The sequence below is a fragment of the Ranitomeya imitator genome, chromosome 2, assembly GCF_032444005.1.
Source record: "Ranitomeya imitator isolate aRanImi1 chromosome 2, aRanImi1.pri, whole genome shotgun sequence".
Lineage (NCBI taxonomy): Eukaryota > Metazoa > Chordata > Amphibia > Anura > Dendrobatidae > Ranitomeya > Ranitomeya imitator.
The window spans coordinates 279772431-279793840 of record NC_091283.1 but is presented as its reverse complement, the minus strand read 5'-3'; the positions used below and the strand labels follow the sequence as shown (position 1 = coordinate 279793840).

The 21410-nt window shown below is 47.3% G+C and overlaps 1 protein-coding gene across 2 annotated transcripts in view; it reads right to left on the bottom strand.

Moving 5' to 3' along the window:
• LOC138663157 (oocyte zinc finger protein XlCOF22-like) overlaps positions 1 to 9753 on the bottom strand; it is a 41260-nt gene extending 31507 nt beyond the window's left edge. Inside the window, exons 1-5 of one of the 2 annotated variants that reach the window (XM_069749303.1) lie at positions 9706 to 9753; positions 824 to 958; positions 515 to 694; positions 309 to 432; positions 128 to 225 (exon numbers count right to left, since the gene is read on the bottom strand). In XM_069749303.1, coding sequence (XP_069605404.1) covers positions 128 to 225; positions 309 to 432; positions 515 to 694; positions 824 to 901 — 480 coding nt within the window. In that variant the 5' untranslated portion in view covers positions 902 to 958; positions 9706 to 9753. Of the gene's footprint in view, positions 1 to 127; positions 226 to 308; positions 433 to 514; positions 695 to 823; positions 1028 to 9705 lie in introns of those variants that run through there. The other variant, XM_069749304.1, reaches the window with a different exon arrangement.
• Positions 9754 to 21410: the final 11657 nt, after the last annotated feature.

Genomic DNA, 21410 nt, shown 5'->3' with positions numbered 1-21410 from the left:
CATTGTTCTCATTACACAAGTATAAAACATATAATACTGGTGGAAAAAAAAACATGACTGAGCACAAGACCTTCACAGCAGTCTACATATCATAGAGGAGATCTCATGACACCTTATCTCCATCTACCTGATGATCCTGAGGAACATTGGGATCTTCCTGTTTACAGTCCTGTGGAAGAAGAGGACAAGGACTTCTCTCTGGTGTTGTCCTCTTCCTGGATAGATCTGGAGGAAACACATACAGGGACTGAATTCATTCTTTACATACAGATAATTATAGGCCATGTGTATTTAGTCCTGTCTATTACCTGGTGATGTGAGGGGCTTGGGAACCTCCATCATGACGTCCTTGTACACATCTTTGTGTCCTTCTAAATACTCCCACTCCTCCAGAGAGAAATAGATGGAGACATCCTGACATCTTATAGGAACCTGACACATACAATGATACCGTCATCCCCCGATCCCTTCATAGCATTACTGTATAATGTCCCAGCATTCCCAGCAGTGTCACCTCTCCAGTCAGCAGCTCAACCATCTTGTAGGCGAGTTCTAGGATCTTCTGGTCATAGATGTTCTCATGTATCAGCGGGTAACGTGGGGCCTCCATGATTGACCTCAGGGGTCTTCCCCATCCCTCAAACACAGGGTCCTGACAGCGCTCAACAGAGGACTTCTTCACTACCGTGTAATCCTGGTTATGGAGAGACACATTAATAAATCTCACTACAGACATTTCCGGAGTCCTCACCTCTCCAGTTCTGTCCATCTGTTATTCCCATAGATAAGAATGATGTAATGTGACGTCATCAGAATCTCTCACCTCTCCAGTAAGCCGGAAGAGGATCTCTAGGGTGAGGTGTAATATCCTCTCCGCCATCTTGTCCCTGTCCATATCCATCCTTGATGATTAATTCAGAAACAATCTCCTAATATACAAGATGTCCACTGAGAGGATCTGATATTACAGGAAAATGAATAGGAAGAAAATGAGCCGATGTAACATCATAAATTATGACAACAAGGAGAAACATATCAGGAGATACAACATCAACACGTTCTATTCTCTAGTCCTGTATGAACTGGAACACAAGTTGAATTACTGACTAAGACATCTCCTCCATGCTCCCAATCACTGGCTAAGTTGGCCATTGCATCAGCAACTTATTGGCTGTAGGAATCATAAGTTTGTTGGGACTGAGCATGATGTGCTGCAAAAGACTGGAGAAGATGGAGGTCTGCAGAGACCAGCTGTGGCTGTGAAAAGTCATCATGTCATCTAAACAAGATGGAGAGGGAAAGAAAGGCGACCAGAGAAGATGTAATCCATAAGATACCTGGATGTAAATGTTCATTGTATGGTCCGCAGTGTGATGATGGCTGTTAATAACAACTCCAAGTATCTTCTTGCCATTTTTAAAAAGACATACTGGGAGCTGTAGGGCTGACTTGATATTACAATTGATTGTCGTGTTAAGCTTGGTTCTTGTATTCACCTACTCATGGTTCTGGTCATGTATTTATGTACCTATGGTGGTTCTGGTGACGTATTTGCATACTGATGGTGGGTCTGTTCATGAATACATATACTGAGGCTGGTTCAGATAATTAGCTGGATAATTAGCCAGCTCTCTGCCTCAGACTAGTGCAAATTGGAGCTTCTTGTTCACTGGTGTATGTTTGCCTTGTTACACTGTGCTCTGTTCTACTGCTGCCTGACCGAGGACTGTGCTCTGAATCTGTGTTTTCACCCTTTGCTTGATCCGCTATCTCCCTGGTATTTTGACCCCTGGACCATGACCTGACGATTTTTTTTCTATCACCCCTCTGTCTATGAAGTACCCACCTGGCTCCTGACCTCAGACCTTTTGATTACCCAGCCTCGTGGCTTGTCAATGAGTATTGACTTGCATCACAATTATGCAGTATATGGGGGGATGGTGGTATTGTGGGAACATTATACTGTGTGGGGGGAATGGCTGTACTGTGAGAACCAAACTGACCTATGATGCTTTGATCTAAGAACAAGGCTCCATAGGTTGTACTATGATAGAGAATGAAGGACTGTCTCTTGTCTATATTTATTTAATTTTCTCTTTTTATTTTATGTTTTTCAGGTTGCCATTTGTAAACCATGTTGGAATCTGTGGACTCCTTCGAAACAGCATGGCTTATTAATTTTTTTTTTAATAAATTGGGGTAAGGGAGTTTTGTTTTTTCAAATAAATCATTTTTCTGAGAATTTTTTTTCTTTCAGTTTACTGGGTTTGTAATGGGGGTGTTTGACAGATGTCCCTCCAACACTAACCACTAGGATTGAAGCCAGCTGACATAAATCCCCCAAAATATTACCTCGATTGCCAACGCACCAATGCAATCGGGAAGAGCCAGGAAAAGTGGCAGCTGTTACGTTACTGTTCACACCAAAAAGAAACACCAAGAGTCTCACTGCTGAAGAGGTTAAAGTCCCCCACGCCCAGTGTGGTGACTCTGCATTTAATCTGAATTATCCAAACTTATTATTTCAGTAGGCCCAGGGGCATGAGTTAGAGTTCATGTGACAATGAATGTTGGGCCTTATTGTAGCTAAAGTATTGTTCACTGGCTGTGGATTAGCTATTGTATCTGTGCTTGTATTGTTCTACTGTCATTGGGAAATAAAGGCACAATGTTTGAATGTTTGCTAATACATTGATGACTCTTTGGTGGTCTGCAACATGAAGGACAATCTATGCATGTTGTTTGCACACTCTAGCAGTGAGGGATGGCCTCCTTCCACCTTCCCCCAAGACTGTAGAGGAATCACTGAATGAGAAGTTGTGACCTATAAAAAGGAGGATCTGCCTGTGTCCAGGGAGTCTACATTACAGAAGTCATGGCATTATCACTCCAACTGAAGAAATACAGAGCCGCCACATGTGACCATCGCTGGACCATGGATACGTTTGGAGAAAGCCAAGATTGGGACCTGCCGGTCACCTGGTTCATGGAGATGTTCGGAGAAGTTGCGATCATTTGATCAACTGGCCTTGTACCTTGGATGGACTCCATGGACTCATCTTCCTACACTTGTTGTTACCTCCTCTCTGTGTGGTGCCACAGGTGGGGTAGCGACCCTGAAAGATCTGAAGTCACAGCTGCCATTATCCTGGTGAGTCAGCGGAAGGGTGAGACTCTAATGTCTTGTGGGACTGATCTACGTGTTATCTGCCTGTTTTGTGGTTCAATAAAGCATTGCCACATTGTGTTACCCTCATCCTCTGTTGTCTGAGTAGTTTTCTTCCCACGGGGAGAGAGAGAGCGGACGTTTAGTGGTGTGATACAGTCTTTCTAAAGACAACCGAGACAGAGGATGAGGGCAACCACTGACCCTGTATCTCCACATCCAATAATGGAGCCTCCAGCACCGACCTCCACCCGCACTCCACATAGAGAATAATGGAGCCTCCAGCACAGACCTCCACCCGCAGAGCCGCACTCCACATAGAGAATAATGGAGCCTCCAGCACCGACCTCCACCCGCACTCCACATAGAGAATAATGGAGCCTCCAGCACCGACCTCCACCCGCAGAGCCGCAATCCACATAGAGAATAATGGAGCCTCCAGCTCCGACCTCCACCCACAGAGCCGCACTCCACATAGAGAATAATGGAGCCTCCAGCACCTACCTCCACCCGCAGAGCCACACTCCACATAGAGAATAATGGAGCCTCCAGCACCGACCTCCACCCGCAGAGCCACACTCCACATAGAGAATAATGGAGCCTCCAGCACCGACCTCCACCCGCAGAGCCGCACTCCACATAGAGAATAATGGAGCCTCCAGCACCGACCTCCACCCGCAGAGCAGCACTCCACATAGAGAATAATGGAGCCTCCAGCACTGACCTCCACCCGCAGAGCAGCACTCCACACAGAGAATAATGGAGCCTCCAGCACCGACCTCCACCCGCAGAGCCACACTCCACATAGAGAATAATGGAGCCTCCAGCACCGACCTCCACATAAATAATGGAGCCTCCAGCACCGACCTCCACCCGCAGAGCCGCACTCCACATAGAGAATAATGGAGCCTCCAGCACCGACCTCCACCCGCAGAGCAGCACTCCACATAGAGAATAATGGAGCCTCCAGCACTGACCTCCACCCGCAGAGCAGCACTCCACACAGAGAATAATGGAGCCTCCAGCACCGACCTCCACCCGCAGAGCCACACTCCACATAGAGAATAATGGAGCCTCCAGCACCGACCTCCACCCGCACTCCACATAAATAATGGAGCCTCCAGCACCGACCTCCACCCGCAGAGCCGCACTCCACATAGAGAATAATGGAGCCTCCAGCACCTACCTCCACCCGCAGAGCCGCACTCCACATAGAGAATAATGGAGCCTCCAGCACCTACCTCCACCCGCAGAGCCGCACTCCACATAGAGAATAATGGAGCCTCCAGCACCTACCTCCACCTGCAGAGCCGCACTCCACATAGAGAATAATGGAGCCTCCAGCACCGACCTCCACCCGCAGAGCCGCACTCCACATAGAGAATAATGGAGCCTCCAGCACTGACCTCCACCCGCAGAGCCGCACTCCACATAGAGAATAATGGAGCCTCCAGCACCGACCTCCACCCGCACTCCACATAGAGAATAATGGAGCCTCCAGCACCGACCTCCACCCGCAGAGCCGCACTCCACATAGAGAATAATGGAGCCTCCAGCACCTACCTCCACCCGCAGAGCCGCACTCCACATAGAGAATAATGGAGCCTCCAGCACCGACCTCCACCCGCACTCCACATAGAGAATAATGGAGCCTCCAGCACCGACCTCCACCCGCAGAGCCGCACTCCACATAGAGAATAATGGAGCCTCCAGCACCGACCTCCACCCGCACTCCACATAGAGAATAATGGAGCCTCCAGCACCGACCTCCACCCGCAGAGCCGCACTCCACATAGAGAATAATGGAGCCTCCAGCTCCGACCTCCACCCACAGAGCCGCACTCCACATAGAGAATAATGGAGCCTCCAGCACCGACCTCCACCCGCAGAGCAGCACTCCACATAGAGAATAATGGAGCCTCCAGCACCGACCTCCACCCGCAGAGCCACACTCCACATAGAGAATAATGGGGCCTCCAGCACCGACCTCCACCCGCAGAGCCGCACTCCACATAGAGAATAATGGAGCCTCCAGCACCGACCTCCACCCGCACTCCACATAGAGAATAATGGGGCCTCCTGCACCGACCTCCACCCACAGAGCCGCACTCCACATAGAGAATAATGGAGCCTCCAGCACCGACCTCCACCCGCAGAGCCGCACTCCACATAGAGAATAATGGGGCGTCCAGCACCGACCTCCACCCGCAGAGCCACACTTCATATAGAGAATAATGGGGCCTCCAGCACCAACCTCCACCCGCAGAGCCGCACTCCACATAGAGAATAATGGGGCCTCCAGCACCGACCTCCACCCGCAGAGCCACACTCCACATAGAGAATAATGGAGCCTCCAGCACCGACCTCCACCCGCAGAGCCGCACTCCACATAGAGAATAATGGAGCCTCCAGCACCGACCTCCACCCGCAGAGCAGCACTCCACATAGAGAATAATGGAGCCTCCAGCACCGACCTCCACCCGCAGAGCCACACTCCACATAGAGAATAATGGAGCCTCCAACACCGACCTCCACCCGCAGAGCCGCACTCCACATAGAGAATAATGGAGCCTCCAGCACTGACCTCCACCCGCACTCCACATAGAGAATAATGGAGCCTCCAGCACCTACCTCCACCCGCAGAGCCGCACTCCACATAGAGAATAATGGAGCCTCCAGCACCTACCTCCACCTGCAGAGCCGCACTCCACATAGAGAATAATGGAGCCTCCAGCACCGACCTCCACCCGCACTCCACATAGAGAATAATGGGGCCTCCTGCACCGACCTCCACCCACAGAGCCGCACTCCACATAGAGAATAATGGAGCCTCCAGCACCGACCTCCACCCGCACTCCACATAGAGAATAATGGGGCCTCCTGCACCGACCTCCACCCACAGAGCCGCACTCCACATAGAGAATAATGGAGCCTCCAGCACCGACCTCCACCCACAGAGCCGCACTCCACATAGAATAATGGAGCCTCCAGCACCGACCTCCACCCGCAGAGCCGCACTCCACATAGAATAATGGAGCCTCCAGCACCGACCTCCACCCGCAGAGCCGCACTCCACATAGAGAATAATGGGGCCTCCTGCACCGACCTCCACCCACAGAGCCGCACTCCACATAGAGAATAATGGGGCCTCCAGCACCAACCTCCACCCGCAGAGCCGCACTCCACATAGAGAATAATGGGGCCTCCAGCACCGACCTCCACCCGCAGAGCCGCACTCCACATAGAGAATAATGGAGCCTCCAGCACCGACCTCCACCGCAGAGCCGCACTCCACATAGAGAATAATGGGGCCTCCAGCACCTACCTCCACCCGCAGAGCCGCACTCCACATAGAGAATAATGGGGCCTCCAGCACCTACCTCCACCCGCAGAGCCGCACTCCACATAGAGAATAATGGAGCCTCCAGCACCGACCTCCACCCGCAGAGCCGCACTCCACATAGAGAATAATGGAGCCTCCAGCACTGACCTCCACCCGCAGAGCCGCACTCCACATAGAGAATAATGGAGCCTCCAGCACCGACCTCCACCCGCACTCCACATAGAGAATAATGGAGCCTCCAGCACCGACCTCCACCCACAGAGCCGCACTCCACATAGAGAATAATGGAGCCTCCAGCTCCGACCTCCACCCGCAGAGCCACACTCCACATAGAGAATAATGGAGCCTCCAGCACCGACCTCCACCCGCAGAGCCGCACTCCACATAGAGAATAATGGAGCCTCCAGCACCTACCTCCACCCGCAGAGCCACACTCCACATAGAGAATAATGGAGCCTCCAGCACCGACCTCCACCCGCAGAGCCGCACTCCACATAGAGAATAATGGAGCCTCCAGCACCTACCTCCACCCGCAGAGCCACACTCCACATAGAGAATAATGGAGCCTCCAGCACCGACCTCCACCCGCAGAGCCACACTCCACATAGAGAATAATGGAGCCTCCAGCACCTACCTCCACCCGCAGAGCCGCACTCCACATAGAGAATAATGGAGCCTCCAGCACCGACCTCCACCCGCAGAGCAGCACTCCACATTGAGAACAATGGAGCCTCCAGCACCGACCTCCACCCGCAGAGCAGCACTCCACACAGAGAATAATGGAGCCTCCAGCACCGACCTCCACCCGCAGAGCAGCACTCCACATAGAGAATAATGGAGCCTCCAGCACTGACCTCCACCCGCAGAGCAGCACTCCACACAGAGAATAATGGAGCCTCCAGCACCGACCTCCACCCGCAGAGCCACACTCCACATAGAGAATAATGGAGCCTCCAGCACCGACCTCCACCCGCAGAGCCGCACTCCACATAGAGAATAATGGAGCCTCCAGCACCGACCTCCACCCGCAGAGCCACACTCCACATAGAGAATAATGGAGCCTCCAGCACCGACCTCCACCCGCAGAGCCGCACTCCACATAGAGAATAATGGGGCCTCCAGCACCGACCTCCACCCGCAGAGCCGCACTCCACATAGAGAATAATGGAGCCTCCAGCACCGACCTCCACCCACAGAGCCGCACTCCACATAGAGAATAATGGAGCCTCCAGCACCGACCTCCACCGCAGAGCCGCACTCCACATAGAGAATAATGGAGCCTCAGCACCGACCTCCACCCGCAGAGCCGCACTCCACATAGAGAATAATGGAGCCTCCAGCACCGACCTCCACCCGCACTCCACATAGAGAATAATGGGGCCTCCTGCACCGACCTCCACCCACAGAGCCGCACTCCACATAGAGAATAATGGAGCCTCCAGCACCGACCTCCACCCGCACTCCACATAGAGAATAATGGGGCCTCCTGCACCGACCTCCACCCACAGAGCCGCACTCCACATAGAGAATAATGGAGCCTCCAGCACCGACCTCCACCCGCAGAGCCGCACTCCACATAGAGAATAATGGAGCCTCCAGCACCGACCTCCACCCGCACTCCACATAGAGAATAATGGGGCCTCCTGCACCGACCTCCACCCACAGAGCCGCACTCCACATAGAGAATAATGGGGCCTCCAGCACCGACCTCCACCCGCAGAGCCGCACTCCACATAGAGAATAATGGAGCCTCCAGCACCGACCTCCACCCGCAGAGCCGCACTCCACATAGAGAATAATGGAGCCTCCAGCACCGACCTCCACCGCAGAGCCGCACTCCACATAGAGAATAATGGGGCCTCCAGCACCGACCTCCACCCACAGAGCCGCACTCCACATAGAGAATAATGGAGCCTCAGCACCGACCTCCACCCGCAGAGCCGCACTCCACATAGAGAATAATGGGGCCTCCAGCACCGACCTCCACCCACAGAGCCGCACTCCACATAGAGAATAATGGAGCCTCAGCACCGACCTCCACCCGCAGAGCCGCACTCCACATAGAGAATAATGGAGCCTCCAGCACCGACCTCCACCCACAGAGCCGCACTCCACATAGAGAATAATGGAGCCTCCAGCACCGACCTCCACCCGCAGAGCCGCACTTCACATAGAGAATAATGGAGCCTCCAGCACCGACCTCCACCCGCAGAGCCGCACTCCACATAGAGAATAATGGAGCCTCCAGCACCGACCTCCACCCGCACTTCACATAGAGAATAATGGAGCCTCCAGCACCGACCTCCACCCGCACTTCACATAGAGAATAATGGAGCCTCCAGCACCGACCTCCACCCGCAGAGCCGCACTTCACATAGAGAATAATGGAGCCTCCAGCACCGACCTCCACCCGCACTTCACATAGAGAATAATGGAGCCTCCAGCACCGACCTCCACCCGCACTTCACATAGAGAATAATGGAGCCTCCAGCACCGACCTCCACCCGCAGAGCCACACTCCACATAGAGAATAATGGAGCCTCCAACACCGACCTCCACCCGCAGAGCAGCACTCCACATAGAGAATAATGGAGCCTCCAGCACCGACCTCCACCCGCAGAGCCGCACTTCACATAGAGAATAATGGAGCCTCCAGCACCGACCTCCACCACAGAGCCGCACTCCACATAGAGAATAATGGAGCCTCCAGCACCGACCTCCACCCGCAGAGCCGCACTCCACATAGAGAATAATGGAGCCTCCGGCACCGACCTCCACCCGCAGAGCAGCACTCCACATAGAGAATAATGGAGCCTCCAGCACCGACCTCCACCCACAGAGCCGCACTTCACATAGAGAATAATGGAGCCTCCAGCACCGACCTCCACCCGCAGAGCCGCACTTCACATAGAGAATAATGGAGCCTCCAGCACCGACCTCCACCCGCACTTCACATAGAGAATAATGGAGCCTCCAGCACCGACCTCCACCCGCACTTCACATAGAGAATAATGGAGCCTCCAGCACCGACCTCCACCCGCAGAGCCACACTTCACATAGAGAATAATGGAGCCTCCAACACCGACCTCCACCCGCAGAGCAGCACTCCACATAGAGAATAATGGAGCCTCCAGCACCGACCTCCACCCGCAGAGCCGCACTCCACATAGAGAATAATGGAGCCTCCAGCACCTACCTGCACCCACAGAGCCGCACTCCACATTTATATGGCTCTTTTGTGCGCAAAGGACCTGTGATGAGGTCACAGGAGGGGAGGAGTCAGGGGTCACATGATCAGGGGCCTCAGTGTATGCAGGACTCTGCTGTGCTGGTTGTCATGGTGCTGGATGAGGGGAAGTTTCTGTGTGGGGTCAGGAGGGGTTTACAGTGTGGATGGACAGAGCCGTGTGTGTAGGGAGCGGAGTAGTTTGTGTTCGTTTTTAACCCCTTAGTGACCGAGTCAATTTTTACAATTCTGACCACTGTCACTTTATGAGGTAATAACTCTGGATACTTTAATGGATCCCACTGATTCTGGGAATGTTTTTTGTGACATATTGTACTTCTTGTTAGAGGTAAAATTTATTTGATATGACTTGCATTTATTTATGAAAAAAATGGAAATATGGTGAAAACTTTTAACCTTTTGCAATTTTCAAACTGAATTTTCATGCCCTTAAATCACACTGATATGTCACACAAAATACATAATAAATAACATTTCCCACATGTATACTTTACATCAGCACAAGTTTGCAAACAAAATTTTTTTTGTTAGGGAGTTATAAGGGTTAAAAGTTGACCAGCAATTTCTCATTTTTACAACACCATTTTTTTATGAGGTCACTTTGTGGGGTCTATATGAAAGAAAATACAGAAAAGTGACACCATTCTAAAAACTACACCCCTTAATCTGCTCAAAACCACATTCAAGAAGTTTAACCCTTTACATGCTTCACAGGAAGTGAAGCAATGTGGAAAGAAAAAAATGAACATTTTACTTTTTTTTCAAGCATTTTTACTTCAGAAACAATTTTTTTATTTTACCAAGATTAAAAAGGGAAAATGAGCCACAAAAGTTGTTGTACAATTTGTCCTAAGAATGCCGATATCCCCTATGTGGGGGTAAACCACGGTTTTTGCGCACGGGAGAGCTCGGAAGGGAAGGAGCGCTGTTTGACGCTTTCAACGCAGAATTGGCTGGAATTGAGATCGGACGCCATGTCGCGTTTGCAGAGCCTCTGATGTGCCTAAACAGAAAAAAACCCACAAGTGACACCATTTTGGAAACTAGATCCAAGGAACTTAGGCCAAGTTCACATTGCCTTAACAGCAGCCCGTTCAACACATGCGTTAATGGGCTGCTGTTAACACAAGTACCGATATGTCATCGTGCTAGCGCAGATAGAGCTAGCAGATGCTCTATCTGTGCTACAGTGACGGACCCGGAAACGCTGCAGCCCATGTCCCAGGGTCCGTCACTCAATGACAGCACATCGCTAGCGCACGCCCATACTGCGTTATGCCGTGGTGTAACTTAGTCTGTCTAATGGACGCCTATAACGCAATGTGAACCCAGCCTTATCTACTGTAGATGTGCGGTGAGCACTTTGAACTCCCAATTGCTTCACAGAAGTTTAGAACGTAGATCCGTGAAAATAAAAAATCATTCTTTTTACCTATCTTTTTACCCCCAATTTTTTATTTTCCCAAGGGTAACAGGAGAATTTAGACCCTCAAAGTTGTTATGCAATTTGTCCTGAGTATGCTGATACCCCATATGTGGCGGTAACAACTGTTTGGGCACATGGCAGGGAACACAAAATTGACTGGAATCAATGGCTTTTCTATGTCACATTTGGACACCCCCTGATGTACCTTAACAGTGAAAACTCCCCAATTCTAACTCCAAACCTAGAGCCAACACACCTGTAACCCTAATTCCAACGCTAACCATAACCCTAACCCCAACACACCCCTAATCATAACCTTAAACACAACCCTAACCCCAACACACCCCTAACCTTAATCCCAAGCCTAACCATAACCCAAACCCAAACACACCCCTAACCCTAATCCCAACACTAACCCCAACACAACTCTAATCCTAACCCTAATCATAACTCTAACCACAAACCTAACCCTAACACACCCCTAACCCTATTCCCAACCCTAACCGTAATCCCAACCCTAGCCCTTACCCTAGCCTTAACCCTAATTTAAGCACAACTCACTTCAGCCCAACTTTAACCCTCTAACTCTAATGGAAATGCATTGTTAATTTATTATTTTTACCTAACTAAGGGGGTGATAAAGCGGGGTTTGATTTACTTTTTTTATTTTGATCACTGTGATAGGGTTTATCACAGTGATCAAAATGAACCAATAGGAAAAATTTCCTATTGTTGCTGGGTGTTGGCCGGCAGATCTCGGTGGGCGCACTGCGCATGCGCCCACCATTTTCTCCCAGAAGAAGACACCGGTGGCCCGGGAGACTTCATAAAGGGATGCCTGGACACCAGAGGTATTTTTCTCTCCTCTAATGTGAGATCACATCAGAGGGGAGAGAAATTAAATGGAAAATTGCACTTTTTTTTTTTTGCAGTCACTGCTATACCATTAATGACGGCAATTGCAACACCGGGCAGTAAAAAACAACCTGAATCATGTTCTCTGTGGGTCTCGGCTACTGTCGGCAGCTGAGACTCCAGAGAAACTCCGACTCTGGGGGGCGCCATACACTTTTTTTTCAGCACCGTTAAGCTGTGGTTTAAGTACCCTTAACCCCATTACCCCCAAGGGTGGTTTGCACGTTATGGACCAGGCCAATTTTTACAATCCTGACCACTGTCCCTTTATGAGGTTATAACTCTGGAACGCTTCAACGGATCCTGGTGATTCTGACAATGTTTTCTCGTGACATATTGCACTTCATGATAGTGGTAAAATTTCTTTGATATTACCTGCATTTATTTGTGAAAAAAAAATGGAAATTTGGCGAAAATTTTGAAAATTTCGCAATTTTCCAACTTTGAATTTTTATGCAATTAAATCACAGAGATATGTCACACAAAATACTTAATACGTAACATTTCCCACATGTCTACTTTACATCAGCACAATTTTGGAACCCCAATTTTTTTTTTGTTAGGGAGTTATTAGGGTTAAAAGTTGACCAGCAATTTCTCATTTTTGCAACACCATTTTTTTTTAGGGACCACATCACATTTGAAGTCATTTTGAGGGGTCTATATGATAGAAAATACCCAAGTGTGACACCATTCTAAAAACTGCACCCCTCAAGGTGCTCAAAACCACATTTAAGAAGTTTATTAACCCTTCAGGTGTTTCACAGGAATTTTTGGAATGTTTAAATAAAAATGAACATTTAACTTTTTTTCACAAAAAATTTACTTCAGCTCCAATTTGTTTTATTTTACCAAGGGTAACAGGAGAAAATGGACCCCAAACGTTGTTGTACAATTTGTCCTGATTACGCCGATACCCCACATGTGGGGGTAAACCACTATTTGGGCGCATGATAGAGCTCGGAAGGGAAGGAGCGCCATTTGACTTTTCAATGCAAAATTGACTGGAAATGAGATGGGATGCCATTTTGCGTTTGGAGAGCCACTAATGTGCCTAAACATTGAAACCCCCCACAAGTGACACCATTTTGGAAAGTAGACCCCCTAAGGAACTTATCTAGAGGTGTGGTGAGCACTTTGACCCACCAAGTGCTTCACAGAAGTTTATAATGCAGAACCGTAAAAATAAAAAATCTTTTTGTTTCACAAAAATTATCTTTTCGCCCCCAATTTTTTATTTTCCCAAGGGTAAGAGAAGAAATTGGACCACAAAAGTTGTTGTACAATTTGTCCTGAGTATGCTGATATGCCATATGTGGGAGTAAACCACTGTTTGGGCGCATGGGAGAGCTCGGAAGGGAAGGAGCGCCATTTGACTTTTCAATGCAAAATTGACAGGAATTGAGATGGGACACCATGTTGCGTTTGGAGAGCCACTGACAGGGTCGGACTGGGGCACCGAGACACCGGAGAATCCTCCGGTGGGCCCTGCCTCCCTCATTTGTGCCTGCCCTGCATCATGCTCATAGCATGCACCCAGCAGTGCACACGTTATTGTATAGCCGGCATCGGCTGGCAGACTGCACAGGTGATGGGAAGTGCAGGAGCAGCTCCTTCACATCACCTGCTGCCGCTGCCATTACTTTGCCAGGAGAGCGGTGTGTGCAGAGTGCCGACCCTCAATACAGCCAGCAGTCAGAGGAACAGCTGACTGTGAGGCTGAGAGCAGACAGCACACAACAACTGACCCGCAGTCACCTGTCTCCTGTGCTCTGTCCTCTGCTCCTCTTCCACAAAGCCCTGGGCAGCAGTGTAAACGCTGATTGGCTGCAATTCAGCCAATCAGCGTTAGTTTTCTTTGTGTGAGCTCACAGCACAGCTCAGGCAAGGAGCTGCGCTGTGATTGGTCAGGAGTCCTACCCAAAGCAGCAGTGGAGCAGAGGGAGTCTGATGGCTGCAGTCAGTGTGACTGTAAGTACATAACTATATGATGCTGGCACCCTGAGTAGATCTCCGGCCACAGAGGCAGTTAGGGGAGGGGGCCCCATGCATCCTATAGGTGACACAGGGGAGGGGGCCCACAGTGATATTCTAATTTTCTTGTGGGCCCCCTCCCCTATTGTGTCAACCACCTCTATTTTAGGGTATGTGCACACGTATTCTGGGTCCACTGCGGATTTTTCTGCAGCGGATTTGATAAATAAGCAGATAAATAAGTCTGTTACAAACCCCCAAATATAACAGAAACCATGGAAAGTCTACTTCTAAAGCAGATAGATGAAGCTGCAACCCATAATGAGGTCCTGGTTATGGGGGACTTTAACTACCCGGATATTAACTGGGAAACAGAAACCTGTGAAACCCATAAAGGCAACAGGTTTCTGCTAATAACCAAGAAAAATTATCTTTCACAATTGGTGCAGAATCCAACCAGAGGAGCAGCACTTTTAGACCTAATACTATCTAATAGACCTGACAGAATAACAAATCTGCAGGTGGTTGGGCATTTAGGAAATAGCGACCACAATATTGTACAGTTTCACCTGTCTTTCACTAGGGGGACTTGTCAGGGAGTCACAAAAACATTGAACTTTAGGAAGGCAAAGTTTGAACAGCTTAGAGATGCCCTTAATCTGGTAGACTGGGACAATATCCTCAGAAATGAGAATACAGATAATAAATGGGAAATGTTTAAGAACATCCTAAATAGGCAGTGTAAGCGGTTTATACCTTGTGGGAATAAAAGGACTAGAAATAGGAAAAACCCAATGTGGCTAAACAAAGAAGTAAGACAGGCAATTAACAGTAAAAAGAAAGCATTTGCACTACTAAAGCAGGATGGCACCATTGAAGCTCTAAAAAACTATAGGGAGAAAAATACTTTATCTAAAAAACTAATTAAAGCTGCCAAAAAGGAAACAGAGAAGCACATTGCTAAGGAGAGTAAAACTAATCCCAAACTGTTCTTCAACAATATCAATAGTAAAAGAATAAAAACTGAAAATGTAGGCCCCTTAAAAAATAGTGAGGAAAGAATGGTTGTAGATGACGAGGAAAAAGCTAACATATTAAACACCTTCTTCTCCACGGTATTCACGGTGGAAAATGAAATGCTAGGTGAAATCCCAAGAAACAATGAAAACCCTATATTAAGGGTCACCAATCTAACCCAAGAAGAGGTGCGAAACCGGCTAAATAAGATTAAAATAGATAAATCTCCGGGTCCGGATGGCATACACCCACGAGTACTAAGAGAACTAAGTAATGTAATAGATAAACCATTATTTCTTATTTTTAGGGACTCTATAGCGACAGGGTCTGTTCCGCAGGATTGGCGCATAGCAAATGTGGTGCCAATATTCAAAAAGGGCTCTAAAAGTGAACCTGGAAATTATAGGCCAGTAAGTCTAACCTCTATTGTTGGTAAAATATTTGAAGGGTTTCTGAGGGATGTTATTCTGGATTATCTCAATGAGAATAACTGTTTAACTCCATATCAGCATGGGTTTATGAGAAATCGCTCCTGTCAAACCAATCTAATCAGTTTTTATGAAGAGGTAAGCTATAGGCTGGACAACGGTGAGTCATTGGACGTGGTATATCTCGATTTTTCCAAAGCGTTTGATACCGTGCCGCACAAGAGGTTGGTACACAAAATGAGAATGCTTGGTCTGGGGGAAAATGTGTGTAAATGGGTTAGTAACTGGCTTAGTGATAGAAAGCAGAGGGTGGTTATAAATGGTATAGTCTCTAACTGGGTCGCTGTGACCAGTGGGGTACCGCAGGGGTCGGTATTGGGACCTGTTCTCTTCAACATATTCATTAATGATCTGGTAGAAGGTTTACACAGTAAAATATCGATATTTGCAGATGATACAAAACTATGTAAAGCAGTTAATACAAGAGAAGATAGTATTCTGCTACAGATGGATCTGGATAAGTTGGAAACTTGGGCTGAAAGGTGGCAGATGAGGTTTAACAATGATAAATGTAAGGTTATACACATGGGAAGAAGGAATCAATGTCACCATTACACACTGAATGGGAAACCACTGGGTAAATCTGACAGGGAGAAGGACTTGGGGATCCTAGTTAATGATAAACTTACCTGGAGCAGCCAGTGCCAGGCAGCAGCTGCCAAGGCAAACAGGATCATGGGGTGCATTAAAAGAGGTCTGGATACACATGATGAGAGCATTATACTGCCTCTGTACAAATCCCTAGTTAGACCGCACATGGAGTACTGTGTCCAGTTTTGGGCACCGGTGCTCAGGAAGGATATAATGGAACTAGAGAGAGTACAAAGGAGGGCAACAAAATTAATAAAGGGGATGGGAGAACTAAAATACCCAGATAGATTAGCGAAATTAGGATTATTTAGTCTAGAAAAAAGACGACTGAGGGGCGATCTAATAACCATGTATAAGTATATAAGGGGACAATACAAATATCTCGCTGAGGATCTGTTTATACCAAGGAAGGTGACGGGCACAAGGGGGCATTCTTTGCGTCTGGAGGAGAGAAGGTTTTTCCACCAACATAGAAGAGGATTCTTTACTGTTAGGGCAGTGAGAATCTGGAATTGCTTGCCTGAGGAGGTGGTGATGGCGAACTCAGTCGAGGGGTTCAAAAGAGGCCTGGATGTCTTCCTGGAGCAGAACAATATTGTATCATACAATTATTAGGTTCTGTAGAAGGACGTAGATCTGGGGATTTATTATGATGGAATATAGGCTGAACTGGATGGACAAATGTCTTTTTTCGGCCTTACTAACTATGTTACTATGTTACTATGTTACTAAATCCGCAGTGGAAAACCGCTGCGGATTTATCATGGATTTACCGCGGTTTTTCTGCGTTTTCCACTGCGGTTTTCCATAAGGGCAGTTGTAAAACTGCTGTGGAAAATGCAGAAAGAAGTGACATGCTGCGGAATGTAAACCGCTGCGTTTCCACGCGGTATTTTCCGCAGCATGGGCACAGCGTTTTCTGTTTCCCATAGGTTTACATGGTACTGTAAACGCATGGGAAACTCCTGCTGACCCGCACCTGCGGAAACGCTGCGGATCCGCTGCAAAATCCGCATCGTGTGCACATAGCCTTACTGTGGCTCCCCTTTCACTCTCTGAGCAGGCCCACAGGAAAATAGAGATGAAATAGTGGGGGAGGGGGCCACAGGAAAATAGAGGTGAAACAGTTGGGGAGGGGGTCCATAGGATACTGGGTGACACAGTGGTGAAGGGGGTCCTCAGGTGATTAACACCTTTACGACATCTGCCTTACATGTATGGCGCGTGTTAAATGCAGTGTCAATCTCTGACAGCAGCATATAACACATGCCAGCATGCGTGCGCATCATTCTCTCACCCATTGGTGCCCATGAGGTGATCGTGGGTCGCCGATGGGTTGTCATGACAGCCAGGGGTCTTCTTCCTGTAACCGAGCTTTAAAGGAGACCATAATTTCTTCTATATGCAGGGATGCTGTGACATCACTGTATATAATAGCACATGCGATCGGATGATCGCATCTTCATGTCCTCTAAGGCTATGTGCACACGTTGCGGATTAGGCTTAGGAATTTCTGGTGCGGATTCTGCCTCTCCTGGCAGAAAACACACCTGTGGATTTGTTGCGTTTTTTGTGCGGTTCCACTGCGGTTTTTGTGCGTTTTTGCTGCGGTTTTCTTGCGGATTTGCTGCGGTTTTTACCCCTGCGGTTTTCTATAATGGACTGGGTACAAAAACGCTGCAGATTCACAAAAAAGAAGTGACATGCTACTTCTTTTAAACCGCAGCGGATTTTCCGCAAAGTGTGCACGGCATTTTTTTTTTCTCATTGATTTACATTGTACTGTAAATCAATTACGGATCTGCAGCGTTTCTGCACTGCAAAAAACGCTGCGGATCCGCAGAGAACCCGCAACGTGTGCACATAGCCTAAGCGGGCTAACTGTACCAGTGAAAGGTAAAAAGAAAATAAAAAAATTCCTAAAAGTTCAAATCACCCTTTTTATCCCATTGAAAATAAATATATTTTAAAAATAAAAAACAACAAATATTTGGTATTGCTGGGTTCAGAAAAGTCCGATCGATCAAACTATAAAAACAATTAACTTGATCAGTAAACACCGTAAAAAGAAACAAATGCCGAATGTCCTTTTTTCTGTTCACCACAATTCCACAAAAAAGCTATAACAAATGATGAAAACCTTACATCTATCCCAAAATCGTACTAATAAAAACAATGTCTCCCCCCAACAGAAAGCTTCCCTGTGTGTAATAAAATACGTAGCAGTCGCCGTCTTCTGCCGCTGTGTCGTTGCTTGTGTCTTCATTGCAGTGGAATATGGACACCGGTAAGTATTTTACTACACACACTGGACCCACATTACTGTGTATGGTGTAGTATATAGAGGATCTGTCAGCTCTCCTGTGTGGTGTAGTATATAGAGGATCTGACAGTTCTCCCATGTGGTGTAGTATATAGAGGATCTGTCAGCTCTCCTGTGTAATGTAGTATATAGAGGATCTGACAGCTCTCCTGTGTGGTGTGGTATATAGGATCTATCCTGTGTGATATTTTTAAACTGCATGGTGGGCCCCAAGAATGATTTTTCTCTGGTGGGCCCAAGGTACTCCAGTCCAACGCTGGCCACTGATGTGCTTAAACATTGAAACCCCCCACAAGTGACACCATTTTGGAAAGTAGACCCCCCTAAGGAACTTATCTAGAGGTGTGGTGAGCACTTTGATCCACCAAGTGCTTCACAGAAGATTATAATGCAGAACCGTAAAAATAAAAAATCATTTATTTCACAAAAATTATCTTTTCGCCCCCAATTTTTTATTTTCCCAAGGGTAAGAGAAGAAATTGAACCCCAAAAGTTGTTATACAATTTGTCCTGAGTACGCTGATACCCCATATGTGGGGATAAACCACTGTTTGGGCGCATGGGAGAGCTCGGAAGGGAAGGAGCGCCGTTTGACTTTTCAATGCAAAATTGACAGGAATTGAGATGGGACGCCATGTTGCATTTGGAGAGCTACTGATGTGCCTAAACATTGAAACCCCCCACAAGTGACACCATTTTGGAAAGTAGACCGACTAAGGAACTTATCTAGATGTGTGGTGAGCACTTTGACCCACCAAGGGCTTCACAGAAGTTTATAATGCAGAGCCGTAAAAATAAAACAAAAATTTTTTCCCACAAAAATTATTTTATAGCCCCCAGTTTTGTATTTTCCCGAGGGTAACAGGAGAAATTGGACCCCAAAAGTTGTTGTCCAATTTGTCCTGAGTGCGCTGATACCCCAAATGTGGGGGGGAACCACAGTTTGGGCACATGGGAGGGCTCGGAAGGGAAGGAGCGCCATTTGGAATGCAGACTTAGATGGAATGGTCTGCAGGCGTCACATTGCGTTTGCAGCCCTCCTAATGTACCTAAACAGTAGAAACCCCCCACAAGTGACCCCATATTGGAAACTAGACCCCCCAAGGAACTTATCTAGATATGTTGTGAGAACTTTGAACCCCCAAGTGTTTCACTACAGTTTATAACGCAGAGCCGTGAAAATAAAAAATCCATTTTTTCCCACAAAAATTATTTTTTAGCCCCCAGTTTTGTATTTTCCCAAGGGTAACAGGAGAAATTGGACCCCAAAAGTTGTTGTCCAATTTGTCCTGAGTACGCTGATACCCCATATGTTGGGGTAAACCCCTGTTTTGGCACACGGGAGAGCACGGAAGGGAAGGAGCACTGTTTTACTTTTTCAACGCAGAATTGGCTGGAATTGAGATCGGACACCATGTCGCGTTTGGAGAGCCCCTGATATGCCTACACAGTGGAAACCCCCCAATTATAACTGAAACCCTAATCCAAACACACCCCTAACCCTAATCCCAACGGTAACCCTAACCACACCTCTAACCCAGACACACCCCTAGCCCTAATCCAAACCCTATTCCCAACCGTAAATGTAATCCAAACCCTAACCCTAACTTTAGCCCCAACCCTAACCCTAACTTTAGCCCCAACCCTAACTGTAGCCTTAACCCTAGCCCCAACCCTAACCCTAGCCCTAACCCCAACCCTAACCCTAGCCCTAACCCTAATGGGAAAATGGAAATAAATACATTTTTTAAATTTTTTAATTTTTCCCTAACTAAGGGGGTGATGAAGGGGAGTTTGATTTACTTTTATAGCGGGTTTTTTAGCGTATTTCTATGATTGGCAGCCGTCACACACTAAAAGACGCTTTTTATTGCAAAAAATATTTTTTGCGTTACCACATTTTGAGAGCTATAATTTTTCCATATTTTGGTCCACAGAGTCATGTCAGGTCTTATTTTTTGCGAGACGAGTTGACGTTTTTATTGGTAACATTTTCGGGCAGGTGACATTTTTTGATCACTTTTTATTCCGATTTTTGTGAGGCAGAATGACCAAAAACCAGCTGTTCATGAATTTCTTTGGGGGAGGCGTTTATACCATTCCGCGTTTGGTAAAATTGATAAAGCAGTTTTATTCTTCGGGTCAGTGCGATTACAGCGATACCTCATTTATATCATTTTTTTATGTTTTGGCGCTTTTATACGATAAAAACTATTTTATAGAAAAAATAATTATTTTTGCATCGCTTTATTCTGAGGACTATAACTTTTTTTGTTTAAATCATGTTTATTGAGTGAAGCAAGAAGAATAAAAGTAAACGATGCATTCTAGTATATCAGTAAAATACCAGGTAAAATTACACGTTAGACAAGAAATGCATTACAGCAACATCATATATCTTGCACTTAACATTCTAAAAAGTAATACTACTGATTGATATTATAATATGTTGACAGTGAAGAACAATTGAAGTGAATAATAACCTATATTATTTTCATTATGACTATTCAGTAATCACAATGCGTATTCAAACTAAAGAAGGGGTGGAAAACAAACAAAGAGATTAGAGTAGAGAAGAGATAGAGGGGTAGAAGAAGAGGAGAGAATTGGGTAGGGTAACGGGGCAGGGTGGGGAAAGGCGCGGCCATCATCCCGTCCCAGTTGTCAGGACGTAAACTGATGAATGATCTAATGATAAGCGAGAGCGAGTCATGTATTACATCGGGCTTCAGAAATCCAGAGATCCAGGTCAGGGGTTTCCCTGAAAGCTATCCAGGGGGCCCATGTGATATATGTTTTATTTACATTACCTAGAGATTGATTTATTAACTGCTCCATCCTATAGATGTCATTGAGTTCCGCCACAAACTCTGCACGTGAGGGAAATTTTTCCTGTTTCCAAAAGCGTGGGATCAAGTTC